This window comes from Microtus oregoni, unplaced genomic scaffold (genome assembly GCF_018167655.1).
Source record: "Microtus oregoni isolate MIOR12 unplaced genomic scaffold, Mior012 000082F_ref0000272, whole genome shotgun sequence".
NCBI lineage: Eukaryota > Metazoa > Chordata > Mammalia > Rodentia > Cricetidae > Microtus > Microtus oregoni.
In genome coordinates this window covers 2,060,739-2,087,870 of record NW_024544542.1, presented here as the reverse complement: position 1 = coordinate 2,087,870, position 27,132 = coordinate 2,060,739, and the positions used below count along the sequence as shown (strand labels likewise).

General features: G+C 38.5%; 1 protein-coding gene across 6 annotated transcripts in view; it reads right to left on the bottom strand.

The window, feature by feature from the left end:
• Nucleotides 1-490: 490 nt before the first annotated feature.
• The window catches only part of LOC121441864 (nucleolar protein 4), a 356,406-nt gene continuing 329,764 nt past the window's right edge, over nt 491-27,132 (bottom strand). For all 6 annotated transcript variants that reach the window (XM_041643194.1, XM_041643188.1, XM_041643189.1 and 3 more), the window contains one exon: nt 491-2,512. In XM_041643194.1, the coding sequence (XP_041499128.1) occupies nt 2,319-2,512 (194 nt within the window). In that variant the 3' untranslated portion in view covers nt 491-2,318. The remainder of the gene's footprint in view (nt 2,513-27,132) is intronic.

Here is a 27,132-nt window from a genome sequence, read left to right as displayed (position 1 = left end):
TATGCACGGAGCCACCCCCTCATCCCTGGAGCACTTAGCCATCAGGAAGGCTTACAAGAGTTAGATCATACTTGAAAAACTAAAGACTAATGTGAACAAATTCATCTTTCGAGTAGATTTCTAGACTCGTTTGTAGTAGCCTCACCCTGCTGGTTCACTTCACTTCTCCAAATGAAGTTTTTAGTGGTCTGAGTGTGCCAGCTTTGGGATATTCAGGGAAAGAACATTTGAATATTGTCTTTTTCAAATGTAGGCACAAGACTACATTTCATATTTTAAACAGAAATTGCCAAAAATGAAGTACTAAAATTTATAGGCAGCCAGAACAGCCCAGTACCTGCCTGCCACGTACGGAGCCCTTGGGTTCACCCTTAGCACCTCAGAACAGCTCAGGGTTAGAGTACTCACCTGCCATGCCCAGAGCTCTGGGGTTCACCCTTAGCACCACAAAAAATAAAATGGAGTTTCCAAGATTTCAAAATCATTGTTTTAACACAGAATTCTGTTTATTAAACCAAACAAAAACAGAGAAAATTATACCAGCCCTCATTTTTTAAAATTTTCATTAAATAAGCAAACTCTAAATTCACACCTTTAAAAGATGTTTGTGCATCTATGTATTTCCAAAATACTCATATTTCAATAAGATTTTCACATTATATTCACCAACAGTATCACAAAATTTCTTTTTTTGTTGTTTTTTTTGTTTTGTTTACGTAACTGTAAGGAACAATAATTCTAGAAACACTAGAAGAAAAAAAGCATAGCAATGTCCACAGTTACAAGAAAAAGTGCACATTACCCGGTCACAATCACAGTCAGTACTTGGAAAACTATATGTAACAAGTAGGAAAGGAACACCACTGATGCCTTCAACCCATTGTCAAAAACCAAAGGACACAGATTTTACATAAAATAAGGCAAATTCAAGAATGCACAAGGAATTCATAATTCAACCAAAGCTAAACAACAGAAAGGAAAATAGTACAAGCATGAACTAAAAGTACTTCTCCTTAAATATTTTAAAAATGGGCTTGCTTCAGTGCACAGAAACCACCACTCAGTGTGTGTCTAACACTAGAAACGGAGAAAAAAGGGCAGAGCTTGGGGGGCCAGGGAGTGGGGTTGGGGGCAGTTCATTGTAAGGTACAGCTCTGTCTGCTGGGGCCTCTCAATTTTAGCACACACACACACACACACACACACAAAAAAAAAACCCTAAATTATACAGATCGTATCAGGAGATATAACAGCCTTTTCTGGAAACTATTTCCAAAAGAAATGAAAAGTAAACACGAGAGTGCAAAGTTTAGGATTGTCACCTGCAACCTCAAAACATTCAGTCATCTTCATCCAGTCGCTGCTCTGGAGGGTGACTTGTGAGAGCAGAGCTACCTGGGTGAGCAGCGCCCCCAGGGCGAGCAGCGCCCCCAGGGGAGAGCATCTCTAAGGAAAGCGCCATGTGCCGGCTTTCGCTTTGTTTTATAACGTTTAGAAAATTCTGGGATGAAAACTGCCGTGGTAAGCTGCCATGTCGCGTGGGTGTTTGGAGACTGGCGTTAAGTACAGAATGTAGGCATCTCTTGGAAATAGTTCCTGACAAGACGGCTTACAGAACGTAGGCAAAGGGTTTTTTTTTTCTTCCCATCATTGAGTGTTGTTTTTCTTTTATATATATCTAGAAAGAATTTGGAAAGAGTAGAAGGCAAAAGGGATGTGGGAAGGGTACTTACAGTAGTTTCTCAAAAAACAGTTTTCTTTTAGGACCTATGAAAAAGTTACCAAAGTAAAAATGACCATTTTTGAATGAAAAACAAGTATTCTTTTTATAAAAATTACATTTTTTCTTTTAAAATACAAGATCCTTTTCATTGCTGTCATATCCTGTAGCAACAAGAAATTTGGCTTTTTTTCCCCAGATTCTTCAGCTTCCGGTCCAATAAGTCAGTAGAAAACTCCACTAATATCTCAGCTGGATCTTGAACTATTTTTTATATATACCACAAGCTTCTTCGTTTTTATCCTTGAATTAAGAATATGCAGCCTTTTTTTTAAAAAATTGCTTATGATATTTATGTTGACACACTAAAACAGAAAGCAAGTGGCTGGGCACATTTAAGCATCTCGAGTACTTCGAGGTCCAAGTTCCTCTGAAGCTTCTTAACACACCAGTGTACGGGCCAAGGACTACGAGGCAGGATGGAAGTGTTTCTCTTCAGAGATTGTGCTGCAAGACCAGGAGCATCTCTGCTTGGAAATCAAGTGTCATTAGTGGGAACTGCAAACGTAGAACGCGGTGGGTATGGACCTCGTTTGCTTCAGTTCTGTTGTAAAATGAGATTTTCCAGTTCATCTGCAGAGCGCAATAAAAATGCAGCCGATTCTCGGTACCCTGCGACAAGCTGTCTCACAGCGTTGATTTCTGTTGGACTCAGCTGAGGTCTGGAGTTTGAACTGCTGGAGGATCCTGAGCCAGCCGCCAGCTGCCGCTTCATGCTGAGATCCGTGGGTCCTAGACAAAAAGAATCACAAAGTAAGACAGGAATCGTGTTTATTCCAACATCTCACATATGAACACCCATCAAATTACGATTGAATTTATTCATGAATGCTGTCATGAGAAACTCATGGTCTCTATAATCAAATGCATCTGCTCCCTGCAAGACTAAAGAGTAGTATGATGCGATGTGGGTGTCTGAGGATTTTTTTTTTCAGGTATCTTGGGCAGCATCCAGCTATCACTTCTTGTTATAGCTAAGACTCCAGCCCTTTGAACATGAGCTCTTGGCAGGATTCAATTTTCAGTCTGTCTCCCGCATGTTGCAGGCGCTTCAGTGTACCAGCACTGCAATGATGAATTCCAAATATTTTTATTTGCTGCATTTATTAACAATGATAACTCCCATCAGTTCATATTTTTAATGACTTCCAGGATAATTTTAAGCTTATTTTTTTATACATTAGAATTCATTCTTTGAGAATCTCACACGTTTAAAAGATATATTTTCATCTTGTCCAGTTACCACTTCTGCCCGTTCAACTCCATCCACATCTCCTTCAAAGACTTCTTCCCAACCTTATTTCCTCCTTTTAGAAAGTCCTCCTAGTCCAATTAGTACTGCCTGTCAGGAGGAGCTTGGGTGTTAGACCATCCCCTGAAGCATGGACCACCCACGCAGTCCCTGTACCCCAAGTTACCAGGAGCGTCTCAGTAACCGGCAAGGCTATATGCGTCCTTTCCTTATTGATGCTGACGTGTTGACTAACTTGCTAGTGGCAGGTCTTGTTTAAATGATTTTCCACTTGGCACAATCAAGAATGATCTGTGAAGAGGGTCTCAGTGAGGGATTGTCTAGGTTAGGATGGCCTGTGGGTGGGTATATATGTGGAGTTTGATTGCTTTAATTGCATTTTCAATCAATTTAATTTGGACCTATCCAAAGTGGGTGTCAGCACTTCGTGGAACGAGCCCTGGACTGTGTAAGAGTGGAAGAAGAGAGAGGAGTGTAGGCACACATGTGGTTGACTCCTTCACCCAGCCCGGCTCCTTGGCTGTGGACATGACTATATGCTTCAAATCCCTACTGCCTTGAGCTTCCAGCCATGATGAACAGTAATTAGAAACTGTGATTCCAAGTAAACCCCTTCTCCTTTAAGGGACCCTGACGGCATTTTACCTCAGCAGCTTGCTAAGAAACTGTACAACCTCTTAAGAAATGTAGTCACTGAGGGCCGAGGGACTTTAGTTCAGTGTGTAGAGTGGACAAGCTCAAGCTGCATATTAAGGACTTGGTTTAACCTTTTCTTTCTTTTTAAAGGAGTTGGTCTAGATGTTTCTTTCTCACATCAAGGTAATGTTATCTACTAGGTGGATTAGTTTTATAATAGGTTAGAATAAACTTTTCCTTGAAATGGAGCGAGAAAGTAGTTCTTACAACAACCTGCAGAGGAACTAGATGTTTTATGTTATTAAACTGCGTCTCTATTTTCACAAAATACAGTCAGATGTTTCTAGTATTCCCTTATACCTTTAAACCAAGTCTGGCAGTTCTGGTTTTGTGCAAAATTTAGTAACTTATTCTAAAATTGAATACAAAGTTATTTAAAATCTTGAGTTCAGAAATTAGCATTATGAAGACACTTCATATGAAAATTTCATGTCTGCCTTTATAATTCAGCAAGTATTTATTAAAATTCATAAAGTTTGGAGAGAATGTCTAAATTTAGTAGTAATTGAATAAAGTATTGCTAAGCGTATCACAACATGACTCTGCAACATGAAAGTATTTTAGCAGACCCTAAATATGCAGAAGTGTTTAAAAAGGTGGGCATTTCTTTTGTGATTTAAGACAAGTATTACAATTTTCTTGCAAGTGCTTCTTGAGGCATGAGGGAGACAGGTCAAGACCCAGTCTCTCTTCCATGGATCCTCGAAGGACGTAGAGGTCTCCTGAGAGGGAAACAGCTTCCCTTGAAATTTAATTAGAGCAGACAGTAAGATCTTTCCAAAGAACTCTTGACATCCACGAGAAACACACTTCTACTTCGGTCATGGCCTTTCCAAGCTTTGATTTTTCAGGAAGGATTTATCTTCCATTTGGTCTGCTATTTACAAAATCATGTTATCGACATGACAAACGGAGAGAGTGTGGCTTGTCACATTTGTGGAAAGGAGTCGCTGAACCTATGCTCAAACAAACAGTTAACAGTATCTCTGCAAAGTTCTCTGTGCATTCCCTTTTATTGATAGGCTTCTTTTTCTTTTTATATTTAATTTTTTTACTCATTTTATATATGAACCATAGTTTCTCCTCCCTCCCCTCCTCCTCACACCTCCTCCCATCCCACCCTTGTCTACTCTTCAGAAAGGGTAAAGCCTCCTATGGGGAGTCAACAAAGTCTGGCACATCAAGTTGAGGGAACCAAGCTCCCCCTTGCCCCCTCCCCCATCAAGGCTGAGCAAGGTGTCCCATCATATGGAATTGGTTTTAAAAAGCCAGCTCATGTGCTAGGTACAGATCCTGGTCCCCCTGTCAGGGACCCCACAAACAGACCAGGCTACAATACTGTCTCCCACAAGCTCATTCAGTCCCATGTAGTATCCCCTGTTGAGAGTCCATGATCTCCCACAAGTTGGAGTCAACTGTCTCTGTGGATTTCCCTGTCACATGATATTGGCTCATACAATCCCTCCTCCATCTCTTTGACTGAACTCCCGTAGCTTGGCCTGGTGCTTGGATGAGGTTCTCTGTATCTGCTTCTATCAGTTACTGGATAAAAGTTCTATGATGCCAGGTAGGGTAGTCACCAATCTGATTACAGGGGAAGGTCAGTCAGTTCAGGCCCCCTCTCCACTATTGCTAGGGTTCTTAGCTGGGGTCATCCTTGTGGATTCCTGAGAATTTCCCAGCATCATGCTTCTCCATAGCTCTGTAATGACTCCCTCTATCAAGATATCTTGTTCATATCTCTCCCATCCCATTCCTCCTACAACTTTACCATCCCATTCCCTCATGTTCTCATCCCTCACCCCTTCCCCTTTACCACTTCCCAACCCACCTGGCCCCCAATTTGCCCAGAAGATCTCATCTATTTCCCCTTCCCAGGTTGATCCATGTGTGTTGGGGGCTGCTGTCTGGAAAACTACGTGACAACTTCCCATACAAAATATGGCTTGAGAGCCTGGCTGCAATACCATATAGAAATATGGGCCTACCCATGTATCCCTCATAGGGTCCTCTTTGTTACCTAGCTCTTCTGGAGCTGTGGATTGTGGTCTGAATGACCATTAACTTCTGATCCTCCTGCCTCCACTTCCCAAGTGCTGGGATTACAAGCATGAACCACGAGGTCCCATTTGCCTTAAAATTCTAAACATCTTAACTTAGTGAAGACTTAATTTCTTCCACATTTATTAACACACACAATTGAGATAACTTTGTAGTCTTTGCAAGCTCATCAGCAACCCCTCTCCAAACTATAAGAAACCTTTCTGCTAAGTGTTTGTTATTCAAATTTTTAATTTCATAGGGATAAGAAGAAAAAAAATACATGTAATAGATATTTATTTAGTGATCACTCACACAGCCCTCATCCAATGTCGCTATCAATCTTTGATTTTGTCTCAAAGATTCAAAGCTATATTGAACTGATTCACCTTAACTCAAAACACAACTATTGCATAATTAAAATGTAAGTCCACTATAAATAATAGTTGAAATATGAAGATGTAGAAATTAATGAAGTCTAGGAAGTTACATTTGAAGACAAAATCACTGAGAACATAATTATCAGATAAGCCATGCCAGCAAAGAGGAAAGACAATGAGCAAGAAGACACTTAAACAGAAAATGGTCTCAGTAACACAGCTAAGGCAAATACAAAACTCCAAAAGGCAATGTTTATATAAGTATCCTGTGTTGATCAAAATGATGTGGACTTGGTTTTTTTTAATGATAATTCTGAAACGTTGAATCAAAAGTTAAAGATATGTCATGTTAACCTAGACCAAAATTAGAGCCATGATTCATTTTTAAGGCATGAGGTATATTTAAGTTATAAATAAATGACCATTTATTATTTTTAAAGTTTGAATGAAATTATACAATCATAATTATTCATTTTTATTTCTAAAATTAATCTATCAGTTGACTGTTTATGGTACATTTTTGTTTCTTGTTTTAAGATGCTTCATTTTGTTGTAGTGTTTTAGTTTCTTTTTAACTCAGATAATGTTGCTTTCAAGGACACTTTTTAAAAATGTTTTTTTTAACAATGAGAACTACATTTTTGAAGACTGCGGTAACTCTTTTAAATTGTTAAAAATTATAGTGAGATGGTTGAAGAGGTTGTTCTTGCAGAGGACCTAGATTCAATTCCCAGCACCCATATCGTATCTCCGACCTTTTGTAACTCCAGTTACAGATGATCCTATGCCTTCTTCTGGCTCAGAGATATCAGGCCTGCATGTGGTGTATCATGCCTGTAGGCTAAACACCCATACATAAATAAAGTTAATCTAATATATATTCATATATGCATGGCTGGAATATGACTTGGTCAGTAAAATGTTTTCCATATGAGCATTAGAACTTGACTTCAGATTCTTAACACACACCACAAAAAGCTGAGAGAGTGGACACCTGAAATCCCAATGCTAAGGAGATATAAACAGGGGCTTACTGGTCAACCAGCGTCACCTACTTAGTGAGGTCCAAGCCAGTCCCAATGGAAAGGTGGATGCATTTGAAGAACAGCACTTGTACTGGCTGGTTTTATGTCAGCTTGACACAAGCTAGAATCATCAGAGAGGAGGTGATCTCAACTGAGAAAATACCTCCATAAGATCCAGTTGTAAAGCATTTTCTTGATTGGTGATCAGTGGGAGAAGACCCAGCCCATTGTGGGTGGTGCCACCCCTGGGCTGGTGGTCCTGGCTTGGTAAGAAAGCAGGCTGAGCAAGCCATGATGAGCAAACCAGTAAGCAGCACTCCTCCATGGCTTCTGTATTAGTTCTTGGCTCCAGGCTCTTGTCCTACTCGAGTTCCTGTCCTGACTTGCTTTGATGATGTGTGATATGGAAGCATAAGCTGAACAAACCCCTTTCTCCCTGAACTGCTTTGGTCATATTGTTTCATCCCAGCAATAGGAACCCTCACTAAGGCAACACCAGAGCTGGTCTTCTGTCACACACACACATACCATTCTCACACATTCCATACAAGCATACTTCCATAACACTACACAGATTCTATTTCTGATATAATTTCACAGAATAAAGATGGTTTAATCTGCGAGAATTAAGTTTAAGCATGGCAGGGTTTCAGTGATAATTGGAAGAGTAGGATGTTTCCCAGCATGCTCTTACTATTATCTTAATAAATAGGTGTATGTTATCTGTTGCAATACGCTTTAAAAGTCTGTCCAAATAGCCCTCTGTGCCTCTCGTATCTTACTTAACTGATCCCACTTCAGACTGTACTGAGTTAATTCTTTCTCAGCTTTGAAACTGATCTTGGCAATAGCTAATCCATGTGTTATGGACACCAGTTCTTTAGTTCCTCATTTCCCTGAATACACATGGGATAAACAACAGTAACATAGCAGAAACATCCTAAGGCCTCAAAAGGCAAGGGAAGCTATTTTCAGCCAGTGACTAGGGAGTTTTAAGCGACCACTGAAATTGTCAGGATCACATGTTCCACATCCCATCAGAGTAATTCATTCCATATCTCAGTAGTTTCCAAGGTTTCTTTGTTCTGGACATTCACTATTGCAGTCAAACACAACCATCCAGGGGAAGTGAAGGGGCTTTGTTGGCTAGCAAGCTGTTTGGATGCTAACTTTGTCTTCAAACTAAGTTTCATTTCTCTTTTGAGTGTAGCAGATGTTCAATAGAAGTATTCACTGATGATAATTTAGTACCTTTTTGTCAAAAGGTAAAATAAATTAACCAAAAAAAAATCAATATTCTAGCTACATTGAGTAACATATAAAGCATCTGCTGTGGTGTTGGCTTAACTCACACAACTCATAAATGACCCTTCCTTCACCCGATAACTGAATATTTATCAATTGTAAACAGTATCTGAACTACCAAACTAAATAAACTAAACCAGATTCAACAGCCAATAAGTTTCATCTATATTCACAACTCGAGGAGCACCAGAATTTGCCTGTTGGGGGTATCCTTTCTGATGGGATCACTTTGACATCATAAAAATCTTGATACTTTCCATTCCCCCATCCCCCATGTTGTATTTGCTCACTTAAAACTTAGCTTATCCAGTCCTATTGTTTTTGATAAAATTATTTGTAAAACCACTGGGGTCTGATCCCTTGAGTAGGAAATTTTGTATTTGCAATACCAATTGTACTTGGTATATTCAGATTCATCTTGGAGTCCTATTTCTCTTAAAGTTAATCTTTGTAAGAGAGGCTCTTTCACTGAATGGCAGAGAAACACTCTTGTAGCCTTTCATTGCTCTTTTATTATTTTTCTATGCTCTTCTTTCTTGGTTTGTCTTCACAGGTAACTTCAAAGCCTTCTAAATGTTCAGCTTTTGGGATTGTTGGTCTTTTTATTCCTTGTTTCTTATTTAAAGTAATATTCAGACTTCTTTTCTTCTTTTCAGCATTTTCTTTGTTTCTAACTTGGGCCAAATGATTATACAAATAAATGATAAAGAGATGAGAATGCTGGTTACCTTGACCTGAATATTATATACAGCATGCTCTGTGTTTTACAAATATGTACAATTACACTATGTTAATTAAAAAAATTGGCCAGCAAGATGGCTCAGTTAGTGATTTAGTTAAAATTACTATCGCTGTGAAGAAACACTATGACCAAAGCTACTTGGGGAGGTGGGTTCTTTGGTTTAGGCTTCTGCTTCACAATAATCATTAAAGGAAGTCAGGACAGGAAATCCAACAGGGCCTGAATCTGACGATGGAATCTGGAAGCAGGAACCAAGGAGGGCTTCTTGCTAGCTTACTCCCCATGGCTCATTTAAGGGATGACCCAACATACAATGGCCTGACACCTCCCCCATTAGTCACTATTGATGAAAATATCCTGCAGGCTTATCTGCATCCTGATTTTATGGAAGCATTTTCTCAATTGAGATTGCCTCCTACTGATGACTCTAGCTTGGGTCAAGTTGATGTAAAACTAGCTGGTCTAATTGATCCCTTGTCTACTTGACATACACAAACATATCACTGTTAAATTACAAATTTTGTAATATCCATGATTATACATTACTATTGAAATTACAATATGAAACAGTGTATGAAGATGCTTGTTATAAAACTTAAAACTTGAGTTTAAGTCCTAAGACCTACAAGGTAGAAGAGAATCAAGTCCAACAAGTTGTTCTCTGACCTACACACACACATACACACAAAACACACACATGCACACACACAATGTAACAAACTTAAGAAAGCAAAGAAAATAACTCTAAAATAATTAATCAATATTTTATTGTTTAAAGTGGGGGTAAAATACTAGCCCAGGTCCACTGGTAAGTTTTTATCCACTAATTATCAATACTTCTGAATGCAATGGCTACCAGCATACTAAATATTCCATAATGGTTATTGTTTACTTAAGTTGCCAATATTTGAATGACTATGCATTATTAGAAAGTTAGAGGTACGTTTCTTCATGTAACCATTAAATTTTAATTTATTTTTAACTTGTTTTTCCTTTCTATCTATTGTTTTGTATTTTATACTTTTTGGTCATGATCTTGGGTATCATTTCTTCTTTGTTATTTTGTTAAGTTTTCATCTAATAATTCATAGGTATATTCCTGGGACACATGGAATAAAAGAATTATTACTTTATGATTAACTATTTCTCTTCAGTATTACAAACTGAGTCATTAATGCCCAAATGTGTGGCCTAATCTGAGAGATCAACATTTATAGTTTTCAATAAATTTCAATATAGGATTCAAAATATCCGCTACTATAGAAGAGATCTGCGATCAAAGTATATAGGAGACCAGGATTTACCAATAAACACTGCCTGAACTTGGTGTTCAGGCTTGGTAGGAAAGCAATTAGCAGGTTGATGAGAAAGTGCCGTGGCTATACTTCACCTTTCTTTTCATTAATGTCTTAAACATCTCATGACTGTTGTGTGTGTCTTGTCTACTGTATCTTCTTAAGAAGCCAATCACAGTGTCCTTTGCTTTACAGAAGCTTCTCAGTCTCAGGAGGTCCCATTTATTCAATGAGGCCCTTAGTGTCTGTGCTGCTGGGGTTATACGTAGGAAGTGGTCTCCTGTGCCTATGTGTTGTAGAGTACTTCCCACTTTCTCTTCTATCAGGTTCAGTGTGTTCGAACTGATATTGAGGTCTTTAATCCATTTGGACTTGAGTATTTTGCATGGTGATAGATATGGATCTATTTTCATTCTTCTACAGATTGACATCCAGTTTTGCCAGCACAATTTGTTGAAGATGCTCTCTTTTTTCCATTGTATACTTTTAGCTCCCTTATCGAAAATCAGGTGTTCATAGGTTTGTGGGTTAAAGTCAGGGTCTTCTATTCGATTCCATTGGTCGACTTCTCTGTTTTTATGCCAATACCAAGCTGTTTTCAATAGTGTAGCTCTGTAATAGAGTTTGAAGTCAGAGATGGTAATGCCTCCAGACGATCCTTTATTGTATAAGATTGTTTTGGCTATCCTGGGTTTTTTGTTTTTCCATATAAAGTTGATTATTGTCTTCTCCAGATCTGTGAAGAATTTTGATGGGATTTTGATGGGGATTGCATTGAATCTATAGATTGCTATTGGTAGAATTGCCATTTTTACTATGTTGATCCTCCCAATCCAAGAGCAAGGGAGATCCTTCCATTTTCTGGTGTCCTCTTCAATTTCTTTCTTCAAAGACTTATAGTTCTTGTCAAATAGATCTTTCACTTCCTTGGTCAGAGTTACCCCAAGATATTTTATGCTATTTGTGGATATTGTGAAAGGTGATGCTTCTCTGATTTCCCTCTCCGTTTCCTTATCCTTAGTGTATAGGAAGGCAACTGATTTTTTGGAGTTGATCTTGTATCCTGCCACATTACCAAAGGTGTTTATCAGCTGTAGGAGTTCTTTGGTAGAGTTTTTGGGGTCGTTTATGTATACTGTCATATCATCTGCAAATAACAAAAGCTTAACTTCTTCCTTTCCAATACGAATCCCCTTGATCCCCTTATGTTGTCTTATTGCTATTGCAAAGTTATTTCATAATTTGTAGTGTCAAAAGCCTATTCTTTGGTAACCTGGTAACCCATATTGAATAAGTAAAGAAGGGAAACATGAAGATTTAAGGAAGATTTAAATTGTAGAAACTCAGAAGAGGTGTTGATTACACTTAATTGGATTGACAGAGACTATTTTTAGTAAGCCTTTACTTACTTTCAGTATATACATACAGATACAACTTTTCTTTCCATTATTTGTATGACTATGATTTTTAAAGTATTTATTTTATGCATGTATATGTGTGTGCCTATATGTAATTACATACATCACATATGTGCAGAATTCTGGGGTGATCAAAGCATAAGATCCCCTGGAACTGGAGTTGCAGGTGGTTGTGAGTCACCTGATCTGGGTGCTGGGAACGAAACCTAGGTCCACTGCAAGAATGGTAAGCTCTCTCCACCCCTGAGACATCTCTCCATCCCCAAGACAATGATATTTATGGTTCTCAGTAAGACTTGATGTTTTTCCACACTTAGTGAGCAAGATTTGATTAGGAAATTATCAGAGAGTATACCTCAGTGGGACTTGTGCTTCTTCTGCAGTCTAAGACTTGTTACAAGTAGTATCTGTCAATCCAGTTAATTGTAGTCAAAGACTCTTCTGACTGAGCTTCCATCACTTACATTCCTTATGTTACCAGATTTCCCATTCTACTTATTAACTATGGGGTAATCACCACCAGGTTATCAAAGTATAGGCTTTTATACCACCAATTATGAAGCAAGTTTTTGATTGGCTTCTTAAGAAGATACAGAAGGCAAAACACACACCACAGTCATGAGAAGTTTACAACATTACTGACAAGAAATGTGAAGTATAGCCTCAGTACTTTGTCATCAACCAACTAATCACTTTCCTACCAAACATCAAATTTAGACAGTGTTTTTGATAGATCTAGGTCTTCTACATACTATGATCATAGATCTCCTCTATAGTAGAGAATATTTTGAATTTTGTATATTTAATGTTAATGGAAACTGTAAATACGTATCTCAACATGCTAAAAACTGTTGATGATTATCTTAAAATAAACATAAATATTTTATAATGTAAATCTCCTGAACCAGCCTTGACAAAGATTCTATGCTTTTGAACTAGAGGTGTTGGCACAAACCTGTAATCTGGGCAATCTGGAGCTTGAGGTAGGAGGGTTACAAAATGAAAGGCCAATTTGAGCTACATAGTGAGACCTTGTTACTACGTGTTCTTATGTTATACTATATATTAAATTATATATTTAATATATTCAGTATTTACTATATTTACTGGTTTTAAGAATAAATGAGAATGAAACCCAGGTCTTCTGAAAAAGTAGTAAGTATCTTAACTGACATGTCAATATTTTCCTCCATTGTCTTGGTCCATTTGTACTTCATTTTAGTTTGTATCTAAACTCAGTTTAAGACATTTACCTATTGACCGAACCACAATTAATAAATCTACTAAATCTACAATGCAACCTAAGGTTCAGATAACATTGCGGAAGAGTGGCAGAGACTTTATAAAAGCCGTAGCACCAGGATGCTGTTTGTTAGATTGTGTTTCTAGAAATAACAGGGAACTTGAAGCTGCAAACTCTCCACAATATGGTCACCTACACAAGATCGAGTGTCAATACTAGCTGATGCACCCATATAGATGGGGACAGTTTCACGAGGTCCCATGACCAGTGGTTTGGAGAAAGGTAGATTTGAATTTCCCCAAGGACAAGACCCTTGCCTGATAGGTTGCCCTATTTTAAACAATTAGCCTTGAACAGAGATGTGCATATGAGCAATGCTAAATGGCCTTAGTAGGTTGTATGTACATGTGTGTTGGTGCATGTCAGCACATTACAGTAATATTAAAGAAGAGCTCATGGATTTGAGAGTGAGTGGGAAAGGACACATGAACTAAGTAGGGGAGCAGGAGAGGTGGGAACAATGTAAATACAGTACTCACTTAATATTCTCAAAATCTTTAAGTTAAAAATTTAAATTTAAATAAAATTCAGTTAAAATATAAATAAGACTTCTGTGCATGAGTATATGGGAAGCAAAACTGGACTGGTGTGGTTTAGATAAAAAGAGAGGAGAGGAAGTTGGGAGGGGTGAGGATGTAGGGGGTAGATCTAGGAGAGATTGGGGGAAGGATGGATTCAATAAGATGAAAACACATTTTATAAAATTACCAAAATCTTAATAAAATAAGGAATTAAGTATGTTAATAAAATGGAAGTTCTACCTGTGTTATAGCACTGACAAACTATGTAACAAGACCCAACTGATGAATCTGGACCTAGAATGTAATTAAACTCAAAACACAGAATACTATTTAATATGCATACAAAGATGAACAGACAGCATTAAAGTCAGCAAATGTAGACATAGGTTTGAGTTCTTCTATATAAGTTTCTCTGCTGTGTGAGGTTGATCAAATTATTCACATTCTCTGAGATTCGCCAGTAAATTATTAACAAATACTGTTTCCTTTGTTTGCTAGACTAATAAAGCAGGAAAATAGAATTAAATTATTTGTATTAAACGACCTAATAAGTAAAGTTATATTTGTGTGTGTGTGTGTGTGTGTGTGTGTGTGTGTGTGTGTGTCTCAGACAGGCAACAACCTTGCATGCTATTCCTCATAAGCTGTCCATCCTGTTGTTTGAGACAGAGTCTCTTTTCGGCCTTGGACTTGTTTAGACAAGACTGGTTGGCCTTTAAGCCCTTGGGATCCTCTTCTTCCACCACCCCAATTCTTAGATTAAAATTGTGTGCCACTACATCTACATTATGTTAAATGTGTGTTCTGAGAATTGGATTCAGATTCACATTCTTGCATCACAAACACATTACCAACTTAGCCATTTTCAAGCTATATTAACATTATTAAAGTTTAAGGATTTATTTAAGTTGGCATGACTCTGTGTGTTATTTCTATTAATACATACTAGTTATAAACATACATCTGCGTATGTGCACATGCCTGCAGGTGTGCTTCTATGTGTGCGTTTATAGAGAATAAAGCATTGATTGCGACATGCAGTATGGAGACTCAGAAATCTCAAGATCTGCAGCCAGCAGTCTGCATCCTCAGCAAAGCCAGTACGAAGCAGAGTTGGTGATGTATTCTAGCTACAGACATGCAGGTGCAGGCCCCGTGAGAGCTAAGGCATCATTCAGTCTGAGAAAGCTCCTGCACTGTAGTTCAGTCAGTCTTGGGCAGCAGAAAGTCCCTCTTTTCAACCATTTGCTTCTTTTTGAGTGACGTCTTCAACTGGTTGAAATATTCTCACCTAATTAACAGTGAAATGTCTGGACACCCTATGGCCAATTCAAGTTGAAAAAAATACATTAATAACTGAATTTAAAAGTTTATTAAAGAGTTCTCCTCTGAAGGGCTGGTGATCACAGTTACCATTAAAGTTTTGAGATACTTATCTAATGTGTTATACACATAAGATGTGAAAGGAGTATCTTTCTGTATGCATACTGGCAATATGAATAACTAAGTTTCTGTATACTAAACACACACATTTATCCCACAGTGATTAGACTTGATAACTCTACAGTGCCTTAAAAAACTTAGGAAAACTAAAACCATCATAGAATCACTGAAAAATAATGAGGTAAAAAACTTGCTAATTATGGAGGATATATTTCCTTTAGAATTGAAATTATTAATAATTGACAATCAAATTGATAATAATTACATTAAAATTTTAGAGTAATATTAAAAGTTCAACATAGTTTGGTCATTAATATACTGGAAAATATTTTTAGTAAAAATTTCTCAAGATATGGTAGAGTTTTATATTTGAATCACTGGTTGATTTTGTTGTTTAATTTTTAATTGTTCATACATTCATGTGTCTGTGTTTGGGTGTGCCCACATAAGAGCAGGTTCTTGTGGAGGTCAGAAGAGGTGTGATTCTCTGCCATTGGAGTTACAGATAATTGTGAGCCCCCTGATGTTGATACAGAGAACTGGGTACCAGTCCTCTATGAGAACAATATGCTCTCTTAGGGAATGAAACATCCATCCATCCCTCATTGGCTGTTATAAAGCACAAAATTACATGCAGTTTTTTTCTTTTATTATTTTTTCCAATATTCACATTGCTATCAATAATGTGTAGTTACATATCATATGACACATCATTTTCATTCAAGTGATTTAAATTATTGTCAAAATGCACCATAAGGAGGTGACAGCTTTGTAGGTCATTTTATATAGTATAACATATCCATAGGATTCCATAAGTTTTATATTCATTATACATACATACATACGTACACACATATGTGTGTATATATACAATATACATACATACACACATACATGTATATATATATAATATATATGACCATGTAACCTGAAATTTTTCAGTGTGACCCCTCTATTTCTACAACCTTCATGAATCAGTCTATATTTTACCTTTTGCCAAGGAAGACTTAGAAAGTATTAGCAAATCATATTTTAAGCTGATGCTTAACTGGTGCGTAGGATGTGTATCCACGGTCACCGTAACTCTGGTTGCCTTGGAAGTGGAGGTGAAACAGGGTACTACTTCTAGAACATTTTTTGTTGTTGCTTTCAAATTAAAATGATTTCAAGATTAGAAGAAGAAAACAGACATGAACTTTGTGAAAGGGAAAATCTTAGGCACCTAGTGCACAGACTATCATTTGGTGAGTCATCGAACTGAAACGAGGGTCAGCAAGCCTTGCTTTCCTGCACACTCAGAGATAACATTCATGTTCTGCCTACAATTATCAAAATCTGTGAAAGAAGCAGGACTCGTGCAGAATAGGGGGTTTATGCTGAAGAGGCTTCTCATTGTGTGTGTGTTTGTGCTGGAGGCTTGTGTGGAGGTCAGAGGACAACAGTGGGTGTGGGCGCAGCCATCTATCTCGTTTGAAACAGGGTCTCTTGTTCATGCTGTCTCCCAGGGTAGCTGTCCCATCAACATCTTGGGGTTACCCTCTCTCCATATAGCTGTAGGAGTGCTGGGATTTTGGATGCACTACACACTTCGCTATGTCCCAGCCCTGAGTAGCTTTTTAGCTGATTTGTCAATATGGCACAAAAGTAAAGAATAAAGATTTAAGACACGTAAAAACTTAAGTAGAGGTTTTTGGAGCTAGAGTGTGTTTACTTGCCTTCTTTCCTTGATTGCTTATCAAATATTCACTTTCCTTTAGCAAGCATCAAGAGAATTGAAAGGGAAGCAGAACTGTTTTTATAAACCTATACAAAGACTTTCCCTGCAAATGACCGAGGACTGAGTTTATAGATGCCCATTAAGGTTAATGCCCTTTCCCAAGTTTTAAGCCTTTGTTATTAAATAGCTTAGAAAGCCAATTAATATTTCATAAGGAATAGAATAATCATGGGCACAGATGATAGTAGGTCAGAGCACTGGAAGAGATGTAGGTCACAGAGGAGGAAACTTATAAAAATAATTCTGCTTTGAAAATAAATATATTCTTTTGAACAAACTGTGTTCACGAATATGATTTTTGGAACAAGCATTTTATAGTATAAAACCATCCTTGTAATCATTTTATATAGTATAATGTAGTCAAAGGATTCCATAAATTTTACATTCATACACACATTTCATATATATATTTGTCATATATATATATATGACATACACTATATATGACAAATAGGACAACACAGAGTAATATATACTGCTAGACATTTTTTAAAGTTTCATTTATTTTATTTTATGTGTATGTATGTTTTGCCTGTTTGTATGCATGTGCAAGTCTGGTGCCCATGGAGGTCAGAAGAGAGCATTGGATCTCCTGGACCTGGGATTACAGACAGCAAATGAGCCATCATGTGTGTGCTAGTACTGGAACCTGAAACCTCTACAAAAGCAACAAGCATTCTTCATCACTGTGCCATCTCTCCAGCTTACTGCACACTTAGTTTTGTGATCAGTTCTGAGTTTGAGCGAGTGGCCCACACAGGCATGAAAGCCAACTTCCTGGAGTACAGCTGTGTGTCTCCACAAGTTCCTGCCCCTCTGCATAGATGGAAGGAGAGCCTCCAGGACAGACATATACATGCCACTCAAAACCAATGTCATTTAAAATTACCATGTGCCTTGAAGTAACCAAAAAGAATATTAGCATTGTAATTGAAAGTTTTAACATGAGGGCAAAGGTAAGGCAAGTAGTTCTCAGCCATTTTGGGGCGATTTAAACAGACGGAGATCTCTAGTGGAGAAAGTAGGTGGCCTGCTGCCTTACTGGGAGGTCCACCAGTATCCAAGCTCAAAGTGGAGCACAATTCATATACCTCCCTATAGAAGATAGTGGTACAGACTCCCTAGAACAGTGAAGCAAGCTGAACTCCTCCCCCATCCAGAAGCTTTTTCCAGAAGCCAGAAGCTAGAGGGAGAGGTGAAATGGAACTGGTTTGTACAAACAGATCCCCAGAGGATGTGTCAACATTCAAAGGGTACTGTGCAAGGAAGACAGCCCACACCACGTTTAATGATCTCGTATCTCCTGAAGTGGCTATGTGCAGTTTATTAGCAGGCTCAAGAAAGCAGCCCCAGAGTGCTCAGGGAGGCTTCTTACATCCGTCTCCTGCAACGCACAGCAAGGGATTCTCAAGAGGACATTTGGAGCACATACAAATCCATTTTCCTCTGCAGGAGTAAAGATCGGGCTTTGCAGAAAGAGCCCTGGGAAGAGCCTGCTCGCTGTTGAACTTTAAACCCAATTACACAGGCTGGATTGTCAGGGAAAGCCCAGGTCACTCACTTCTCTTTCAAAGCCTGTCTGAGGTCTCTGACCTACAGGAACCCAGGGAAAGCCCCGTGGTTATCAGGAAGTTGCTTCGTGGACTCTGCAGATAATTCATTTTATTTCATTGATTTTCTAACAAATTACTAGCATCATGTTTTGTCATTAAAATTTATATTAAGCATCATCTTTCCAAATCTCTAGGTGTTGAAACACAAAACTGTCTAAATAATTCACGGTCTCAGTTGACTTCTAGGTGATTGTTTTGATCCACATGGGAAAGCTGGAGAGAGAATGGGATGAAGTGCCAAGAGTGTGGTTTGGTTTCAAATACTGAGTTTGGACTTGCATCTAATCTGTTCTGCCACAGCTGAATTTTCCTAATATTTGTTCTGTTTTGAGTTTTCTAATTTTGAAGTAACTCAAGTTTATGCCAAAATGTTTTTAAACACCTATGTTCCATTAGGAATTAGCTCCACTCAAAGTTTCTAATTTAGTAGGAATTAGCTTTACACAGAACTCCCAGATGCAAGAAAGCTGTTTAAAGGGCAGGCAACTTGAGCTAGAACCACAGATTTCTTTTTAAATCTGTGTATGGAGTAACTACATTTGCATGTGTGTGCGTGCGTGCGTGTATGTGCAGGTGTATATGCACATGTTTGTGCATACTTGTGTATGTCAGGCTCACTTCTGGTGTTTTTCCTTCAACTGATCTCTGTATTTTTTGAGACAAGATCTTTAAATAATCAAAAAGTTCATGGACTGGTCTAGAATGGTTGGCCAGCAAGTTTCACGGACCCTCCTGTCTCTGCGCTCTTCCGCCAGTGCTAGGGTTCCAGGCATTGATACCGAGTTCTGGAGATCTGATCTCACATTCTTGAGCTCGTAACAGCAGGCATCTTCCCCACTGAGCCATCTCCCTGGTTCCAAAACTGTAGCTTTCTAAGAATCACCCCTGAAGTTTCTTTGTCAGACAAACTTACTTATTTCATTGAGAAAAGAATGTTACACGAGGAATCAAATCTATACGATCTGCTGTAATCAATAGAGAACACTGTTTCCACAGCAACTCAGCCACCCAGTACCAACTTAAGCATGCGAAACAGCAGGGCTGATAGAAACGCCTATGGCGGTGGCACCGCCCTTGCCCACAGCTTCTCATCAGTTCTGGCTACTGAATAGCTGAAAGGGAGCCAAATATTGGGGAGATCTGAATTCTGAACTCTATTCCATCTAGTGCATTTCAGTTTAATAATCACCTATGGCAAGTGACTGTCATACTGGATTCCACAGGTCTAGATAAAATTATATTTGAAGGAAAGAAAAGACAATGTGGATAGAACGAGTACTTTGGATCAGGAAAATGCCCTGATTAAGTAGTCAAAGGGATGCATTTTAGCAGTGATTCTCAACCTGTGGGTTGTAACCCCATTAGCAAACCTCTATCTCCAAAAATATTTACATAAGATTTATTATTATTATTATTATTATTATTCAAGACAGGGTTTCTCTGTAGCTTTGGAGCCAGTCTTGGAACTAGCTCTTGTAGACCAGGCTGGCCTTGAACTCTCATAGATTCACCTGCCTTTGCGCTCCCAAATGCTGGGATTAAAGGAGTGTCCCACCACTGGCCCGCTGCATTAGATTTATAACAGTAGCAAAATTATGACATAGCAATAAAAATAAAGTGATTTTATGGTTGGGGTCACCACAACATAAGGAAGTGTATTAAAGGTTTGAAACATTGGGAAGGCTGAGAATCAACCACTGTACTAGAGACATGAGCTTACTAACTGTAGACAGTTGACTGGGGAGGATGCGTACACCCGTGTATTGGTGCTTGGGAGACAGAACGATCAAGAAAGATCAGTGCCTGCAGGCTGTTTCGATACAGACTATCTCAAAGAACCAAAACAAAAAAATAGTATAAAAATGGGGTGCTGAAGAGGTGGCTCAGTAGTTAAGAGCACTAGCTACTTTTCCAAGGGACCATGATTTGGTCCCCATTGGTGACTCAGAACCATCTTTAACTCTAGTCTCAGACAATCCACTTCTGACCACCATTGGCACCAGATACACTTGTGGTATACAGATACACATGCAGACCAAACATCCATATATACAATAAATAAATAAAGTTTATGTGTGTGTGTACTTGTGTGAGTGCATGTGTATGTACACATGTGTGTATAAATACAAGTGCAACAAGTTGAATCAGTTAGTGGAAAAATTCTAATATAATGTATTGGTTTTGTTTGTGTATATATGTATGCAGATATGTTTCAACAAGTATCTTCATGCATCAGAGGCAAGAGGTTAACCTTAATTATCTTTCTTTGTCATTCTTTACCTACTTCTTTGAGACAGTCTCTCATTGAACTTGGAGCTCACTGTTTCTGACTAGCTAACTCCAGGAATTCTGTTGTCTCTGCTTCCCTAGTGTTGAGAATACAGGTATTCTGGCTTTTTGCATGCATGTTGGGTCTTCTAACTTAGATCTCATGTTTACTCACCAAATCGCCTCCCCTGCTTTAAAATATAAAACAAAATTTTGCTCTGCTTTGAAAACTCGTTGCATTTTAACAAGAAGTCCACAGAGTTAGAGTAACTGCAGGCTCCCAACTACATGGATTCTAATTTGATCACATAAGTCACCTTTTCCCCATAATATGTTATCTTGAACATCTTTCCATATGTAAAGAACCTGCCAGTGTCCTGAAGAGAGGATTATGCAGCTTCTGTGAATAAGTAGCAACACTACTCTGTAAAATTGTTATCTATAGAACTTTTGTGACAGATTCCATGTGATTCTCACACAGCAGGGCATCCAGCTGATATGTGGCAAGAGGTGAAGGCCCCTCCCTGTGTGTCAGCGTTGCTTCCTCTCATGTGACTGTCAAGCCATTACAATTTATTAAGAGTAGAAGATAAAGCCACGTGAGCACTTCCCAAGCCCCTGGATGGATAGAGCAATCAATTTTCTTAAATTATAGGCTTAAAAGCCAAGTATATTTTAAGGTAGAATTGATGCATTTCAAAATATTGCTGTGAAATATTTGAAATGAAACGTTTCTCTTCCTTCAATGTTGTACTCTTCCTGGTATTAAGAAAAAGAGGCCTATCATTAAGAAGATAACTTCAGAGCAGGTAGTATGGCTCACTTAGCAAAATGCTTGCCTTATAGCATGGAGGTTCTGACCTAGATTCCCCAGAACTCACCTGGGAAACACCAAGTGTGGTCAAGTGCATATGTAATCCCAGATCTTCAATATCCTATACAGCTAAATTCCTGGGGTTTACTGATCACCAAGCTCAGCTTATTTGCTACTTGTTGAGTTGTAGACCAGTGTGAGCACTCGGATTCAAATAAAAGCTGGATAGAGTCAGTGGTTGTTTGAATGAGATGTCCACATATTCTTGGGCATTTGAATTCTTCATACTCAGATGGTGGCACTATTGTGTAGGTTTAGTTGGCATAGTCTTGGTGCAAGCAATATGTTACTGGGGACAATTTGGTGTTTCAAAAGCTATGCACCATTCACTGTTTCCTGCTTGTAGATGGAAGATGTTCCTTATCAGTTCTGCTATCATGTCTGTCTGTCTGCCATGCTTCCCCATCTCAATGTCAAAAAACTCTTATCCCCCTGGAACCACAAGATCAAACAAAACCTTTTTTTTATCAGTTGCCTCTGTCATGGTGTTTTATCACAAGAACTGAAAAATAATACTGAACTTAAAGTATGTCACCCTAGACTGTTCTGAGTTCTTCATGTGAACATGCTCATCGGCAGACATGCACACATGCACTAACGCATACCAACACACATAAAACAGACACACACACACACGAAAAGAACAAGAAAAATATCCGCATCTTCTATCACTCCAGTGCTTAACTTGAATTAGTCAAGATGTCCAAGGAGGCACAATGTTTCACTGGGAAAATGTTTTTACATGGGCATCCGTGATTTGTGTATCCATTTAGTATTCATTGAGCCCAAATATGAGCTGACACTGATCATAAGGAAGTTAGGAACAAGCCATCTTCTGTGTCTCCAAACTAAGCTTATTCTCTATGAAAAACATTTATAACAAATCGGTGAAGACACAGGAAATCTTCATGGTGCATATGGGAACATGCAAGAGGAGAACTCAACTGGGAAGTGATGGGGAAATACCACAAGGCGTTTCGAGAAACCAAAAGGATGACATGAGTCAGGTGCAGGGGATGTTACAGGTACCCAAGATCAGCTCAGCTCCAAGACAGGCAGTGTCCTATGGAACACATAGGGAGGAAGAAGTCATTTTTCCTTTATTAGCTTAAGGTCTTTTGGGATAGCTAGACTATTCTGTCTGGTTAAAAGTTAGATATAAAATCTGTAGCTCAGAAAGAAGGATGAGGATGCAGACATTTACAGAAGAAAAGGTAGCCACTAATGAGTTTTACCTTGAGCAGTGTGCAGAACAAAACACTTCCAGAGACAAAGGGAGGAAGAGGGAAGGGAAATTGCATCATGAACAAAATGAGTAAAAAAAACATATAAAAATAGCAAATGCTTGAGAGGCAGGAAATAGAGAAGGCTGAGGACACAAGGTGATGAGAATGTTCTGTCCTAGGTATCAAGACCATGGATGTTTCAAAATTATAATCATCAAGGTATTCAAACATGTCCATAAAATCCAGAAAATTATAGGATGAAATCATCTTACATTTGACAGTTGGTGCAGTCAGTGAGAACTTATCAACTACCTATCAACTGCTACAACATGGTAGGGAGAGCTTGCTTTAGTGGGCTGAAGGAAAACTGTAAGCGACCTGTGAAAGGGGTAGGTGAATGGAACGGCTCCTTTGACTATTTCCCCCAAGAACACCTATGATAACTGAGGGGTTAAGTGGTTAGACTTAAAAGCTCCACATAAGAAATGAGGCTTCAGGCTCATATGACTACTGTGATAACCTCTAGGTACACCTATGACCAAGCCGTACCTGCCCTAGACTTAGTGACAGGCATTGGTCAAAAAGACCCTTAAAGTAGAAATCCCATCTATTCATGTCACAACAAAACAAGGAGGCTGATTGATGCAGGGATTCAGGCAGACTATGAATAACCATACACATGTTATTACGGCTCATTATTACCACAACTTGGTCTTGTTAGATTTTGGTCTGTATATCAGCCTGCTTTATATCAGAGTTAAAGAATAGATTGGAAAGACTACTCCCCATGGAGTGGGTTGAGAGGAAACAGCCAAAAGAAAATGATGCCTTTTGCACATAATTGAGACTTAAGGGGTCCAATGGGTAAGTGTGGCGAGCTGCAATTGCCTTCTGTGGATAGTGTGATGTGATCTTCCTGACAGAATGTCCCATGTCAATGGAAAGGATAATGACAGGATGACTGGCTGCTTCTTGCTCCTTTCATTTGGTTAATTTGAATACACTCTTTGTACAAATTATAGTTGCTGTCAATTTGATAATACTCCAATTTGAAAATTTGGATTGTTGGGTGCAGGCGCTTGCCAGCTCTAAACAAATGGTGGGCTGGCTAGCAGAAGATTTGAAGGGCACTCTGGCAATGGTCACAGAAATATTCTTCTCTTGCTAGGAAGTCGCCAATGTAGGCCAGATTTCCAAATTGCTATTATATTAAAAATGAAACAGGAGTTTATAAACCTCTACTAAGACCACTGTAGAACAACACGTGGATGAATCAACTGAAATCTTCCTCTTTTCTGGTTTGCTTTCTTCTTACTCGTTATTTTGTTTTTTGCTGGTTTCTGTGCTGGATCAAACGCAGGGAATCATGTGTAGTAAGCACATGCTCTACCGCAGCCTTGCAGCTCCAGCCTTTGTTTTTGCATTATATAAACCATTGTTCCCTAGCATCCAAAATACATAAATTATTGTCTTTGTACCTCTTTGTCTGGGACTTCAAAACTCTATTTAATAATATTAGTCCAATCAAGCCAATGATTAGGTACTGACTTTACTCAAAGGAACGTAATCATGGACAAGACGAAGGCTCTGTTTTCACAGAGTACACATTTTTTAGGGACAAATGTAACAAAAGTGTTCAATGAGTTAAGCAGTAGAGTAAGATAGAATTAAAAATGTTTTGACATTTCAAAATGACAATGCCTGCCTTAAAATATAATGGTTTCATTATTTCTATTGCAAGGGCTATTTCCACAGATTTTGGAAGAGGGAACTGGGTCACCAGGAGCTGAAATGACAGGTGGGTGGGAGCTGCCTGATGTGGGTGTTGGGAATTGAAACTGGGTCTTCTGTAACTCAGAATAGTTATATTCACAGAATTTATGGGGCAAGTCCCAAGATAAATGAAATTGTGTATCCAGTCAACTTAACAGTCTCTCTGCATTTGAAATAAAACTGAACAAAACCAAGACAGGAGTAAACAATACTAGTGTTAAAGGAATTCTAGATTCTTGGAGAATGAAAACCTATTTTGAGTCCCTTTCTATTACAGTTATTCATTCCCCTGGATCCCACCATCAATGGGTGCCAAAGTCCTTCTACACTTGAGCGATTTTCTTTTGTGTCAGTGTAAACAGGGCATTCCTATGTTTTAGCTGTTAAGTTGAACTAAAACTCAGTCCAAAGCCACAGCTCAAAGAGAGTTATCTAATTTGCAAAGTGTTACAAACCATAGTAGGTTAACTGTGGCAGAATATTAGTTACATTAATTTTTAGTTACATTAATGTTACATTAATTTATAATGTGGAATATTTGTTTAATGAAGTAAAGGTGTGCTGCATTCTTTTATGTTACTTTGTTTAACTCTATAAAGCTATGTTACTTTGCTTGCCTAAAACACTTGGTTGGTCAAATAAAGAGCTGAATGGCCAATAGCTAGGCAGGAAAGGGATAAATCAGAAGAAAGGATACACAGAAAGAAATCTAGACTCAGGAGCAAAAAGAAATGAGAAAAGGAGGAGAGGAAGACACTCTGGGCCAGTCACACAGCCAGCCGTGGAGTAAAAAGAAAAGAAAGGCAAAAATCCCAGAGACAAAATGTAGTTAAAGAGAAACAGGATAATTTAAGTTAGAAAACTGGCTGTAAATGAGCCCAGCTAAGGCCAGGCATTCATAAGGAAGTCATTATTTGGGAACTGGATGCCAGGCCCTCAAAGAGTGAAAAATAAAACAAAACCAAACTACAATCAACCAGTAGGTTAATCTCATGATGTGCTTTCTCAACAGCACACAGGCAGTCTTCAGGGCTTGGAAATTATTTTTTGTGGTTTTCTTAAGTCTTCTTAAGTGTCCTTTATCTCATCATACAAAAGTTAAGGAATGTATGAGCCAAACTGTCCCATAGCTACATGATTTTATCATAAGCTAGCCCCCTAATTGCCTATGCCTGCCTCTTATTTCATAGCCTTCAAGAAGCTCAGATGGGGGAAGCTATACCACATGAAAATGGAGGTGTAAGACACTGGTGGCAAAGAAGAAAGAGAAATGAAGGGCTCTTCCCAAGCCACTCTGCTCCAGACCTCATGAGGTCTGCCTTCACGCAGATACCACAGGCCAATGGGAATATTGTTATTAAAAAGTCAGAGAGATCCTGATAGGGAGAGGTTGCTGTCAAGGGATCAATTGAAGGATTTTATGGGGAAGGAGAAGAGACAAGTATCAAACAAAGTTCTCAATATAATATTGTCATATCTGCACTCAAACTATCATTTTGTGAAAGCTGCATTCCTACCACTTATGCAGCTGCATGCTTGGCTTCTTATCTAGAATTCTGATATGGCATTTGAACATCAATAATCACTGAGGGATAGACACCAAGGTGATTGTGTGTGTGTGTGTGTGTGTGTGTGTGTGCATGCACACACGTTCACTGTGTGATATATATATATATCAGGAGAAATTCAAGAGTTTTCTGAGGGTATACAACTACACCTAGGAGTTCTAATTCATAGACTTAAAGGGTGAGCAACAATTCACGTTAGAGAGGAAGCATCAGGTGAAAGAAACTCAGGAGGCTTGTTCTGAGGCAGGAGAGTGAAACAATGCTATTTCTTCCAACAACAGTTAAAAAAAACACACATAGGAAAATTCACTGGTTACATCATCTGTCCAGACTTGACTCTACTTTTGTTTTATTTTCTTTGTTTTTATTTGAAAGACAATGTGTTCTCTTTTGAGAATCAGATGAAATGTAAGAAAAACTTTACTGTTACAATTCTAAGGTAAAGTTCAACTACCTGACTGGCCTTGTCTCAAAACAGCAACAACAGCTACAGCAACAACATCCTTCTGAAATCCTGTGAGGTTTCCTTCTTGGTCTTTGTACACAATACAGTTCTCCCATGAGGATCTCTCTGTATTTTTAATAACAGCCTCTTAATTCAGACAAATATCATAATATAGGACAGAACTTGTGAAGTCTGGGAGCACAGTGGGCTGCTTCTCTGTCATCCATGTCTTGAGGTTCTTAATTAACTAATAGCAAGAGGCTTCATATTTTCCCTTTGTATTGTCCCATAACACAATTTAGCCATTTATGGAGCATAGATAAATGATTCTTGTTGTGTAGGAATAAAATCATCTCAGTTTATTTTAGTTTCACATGTCATTACATAC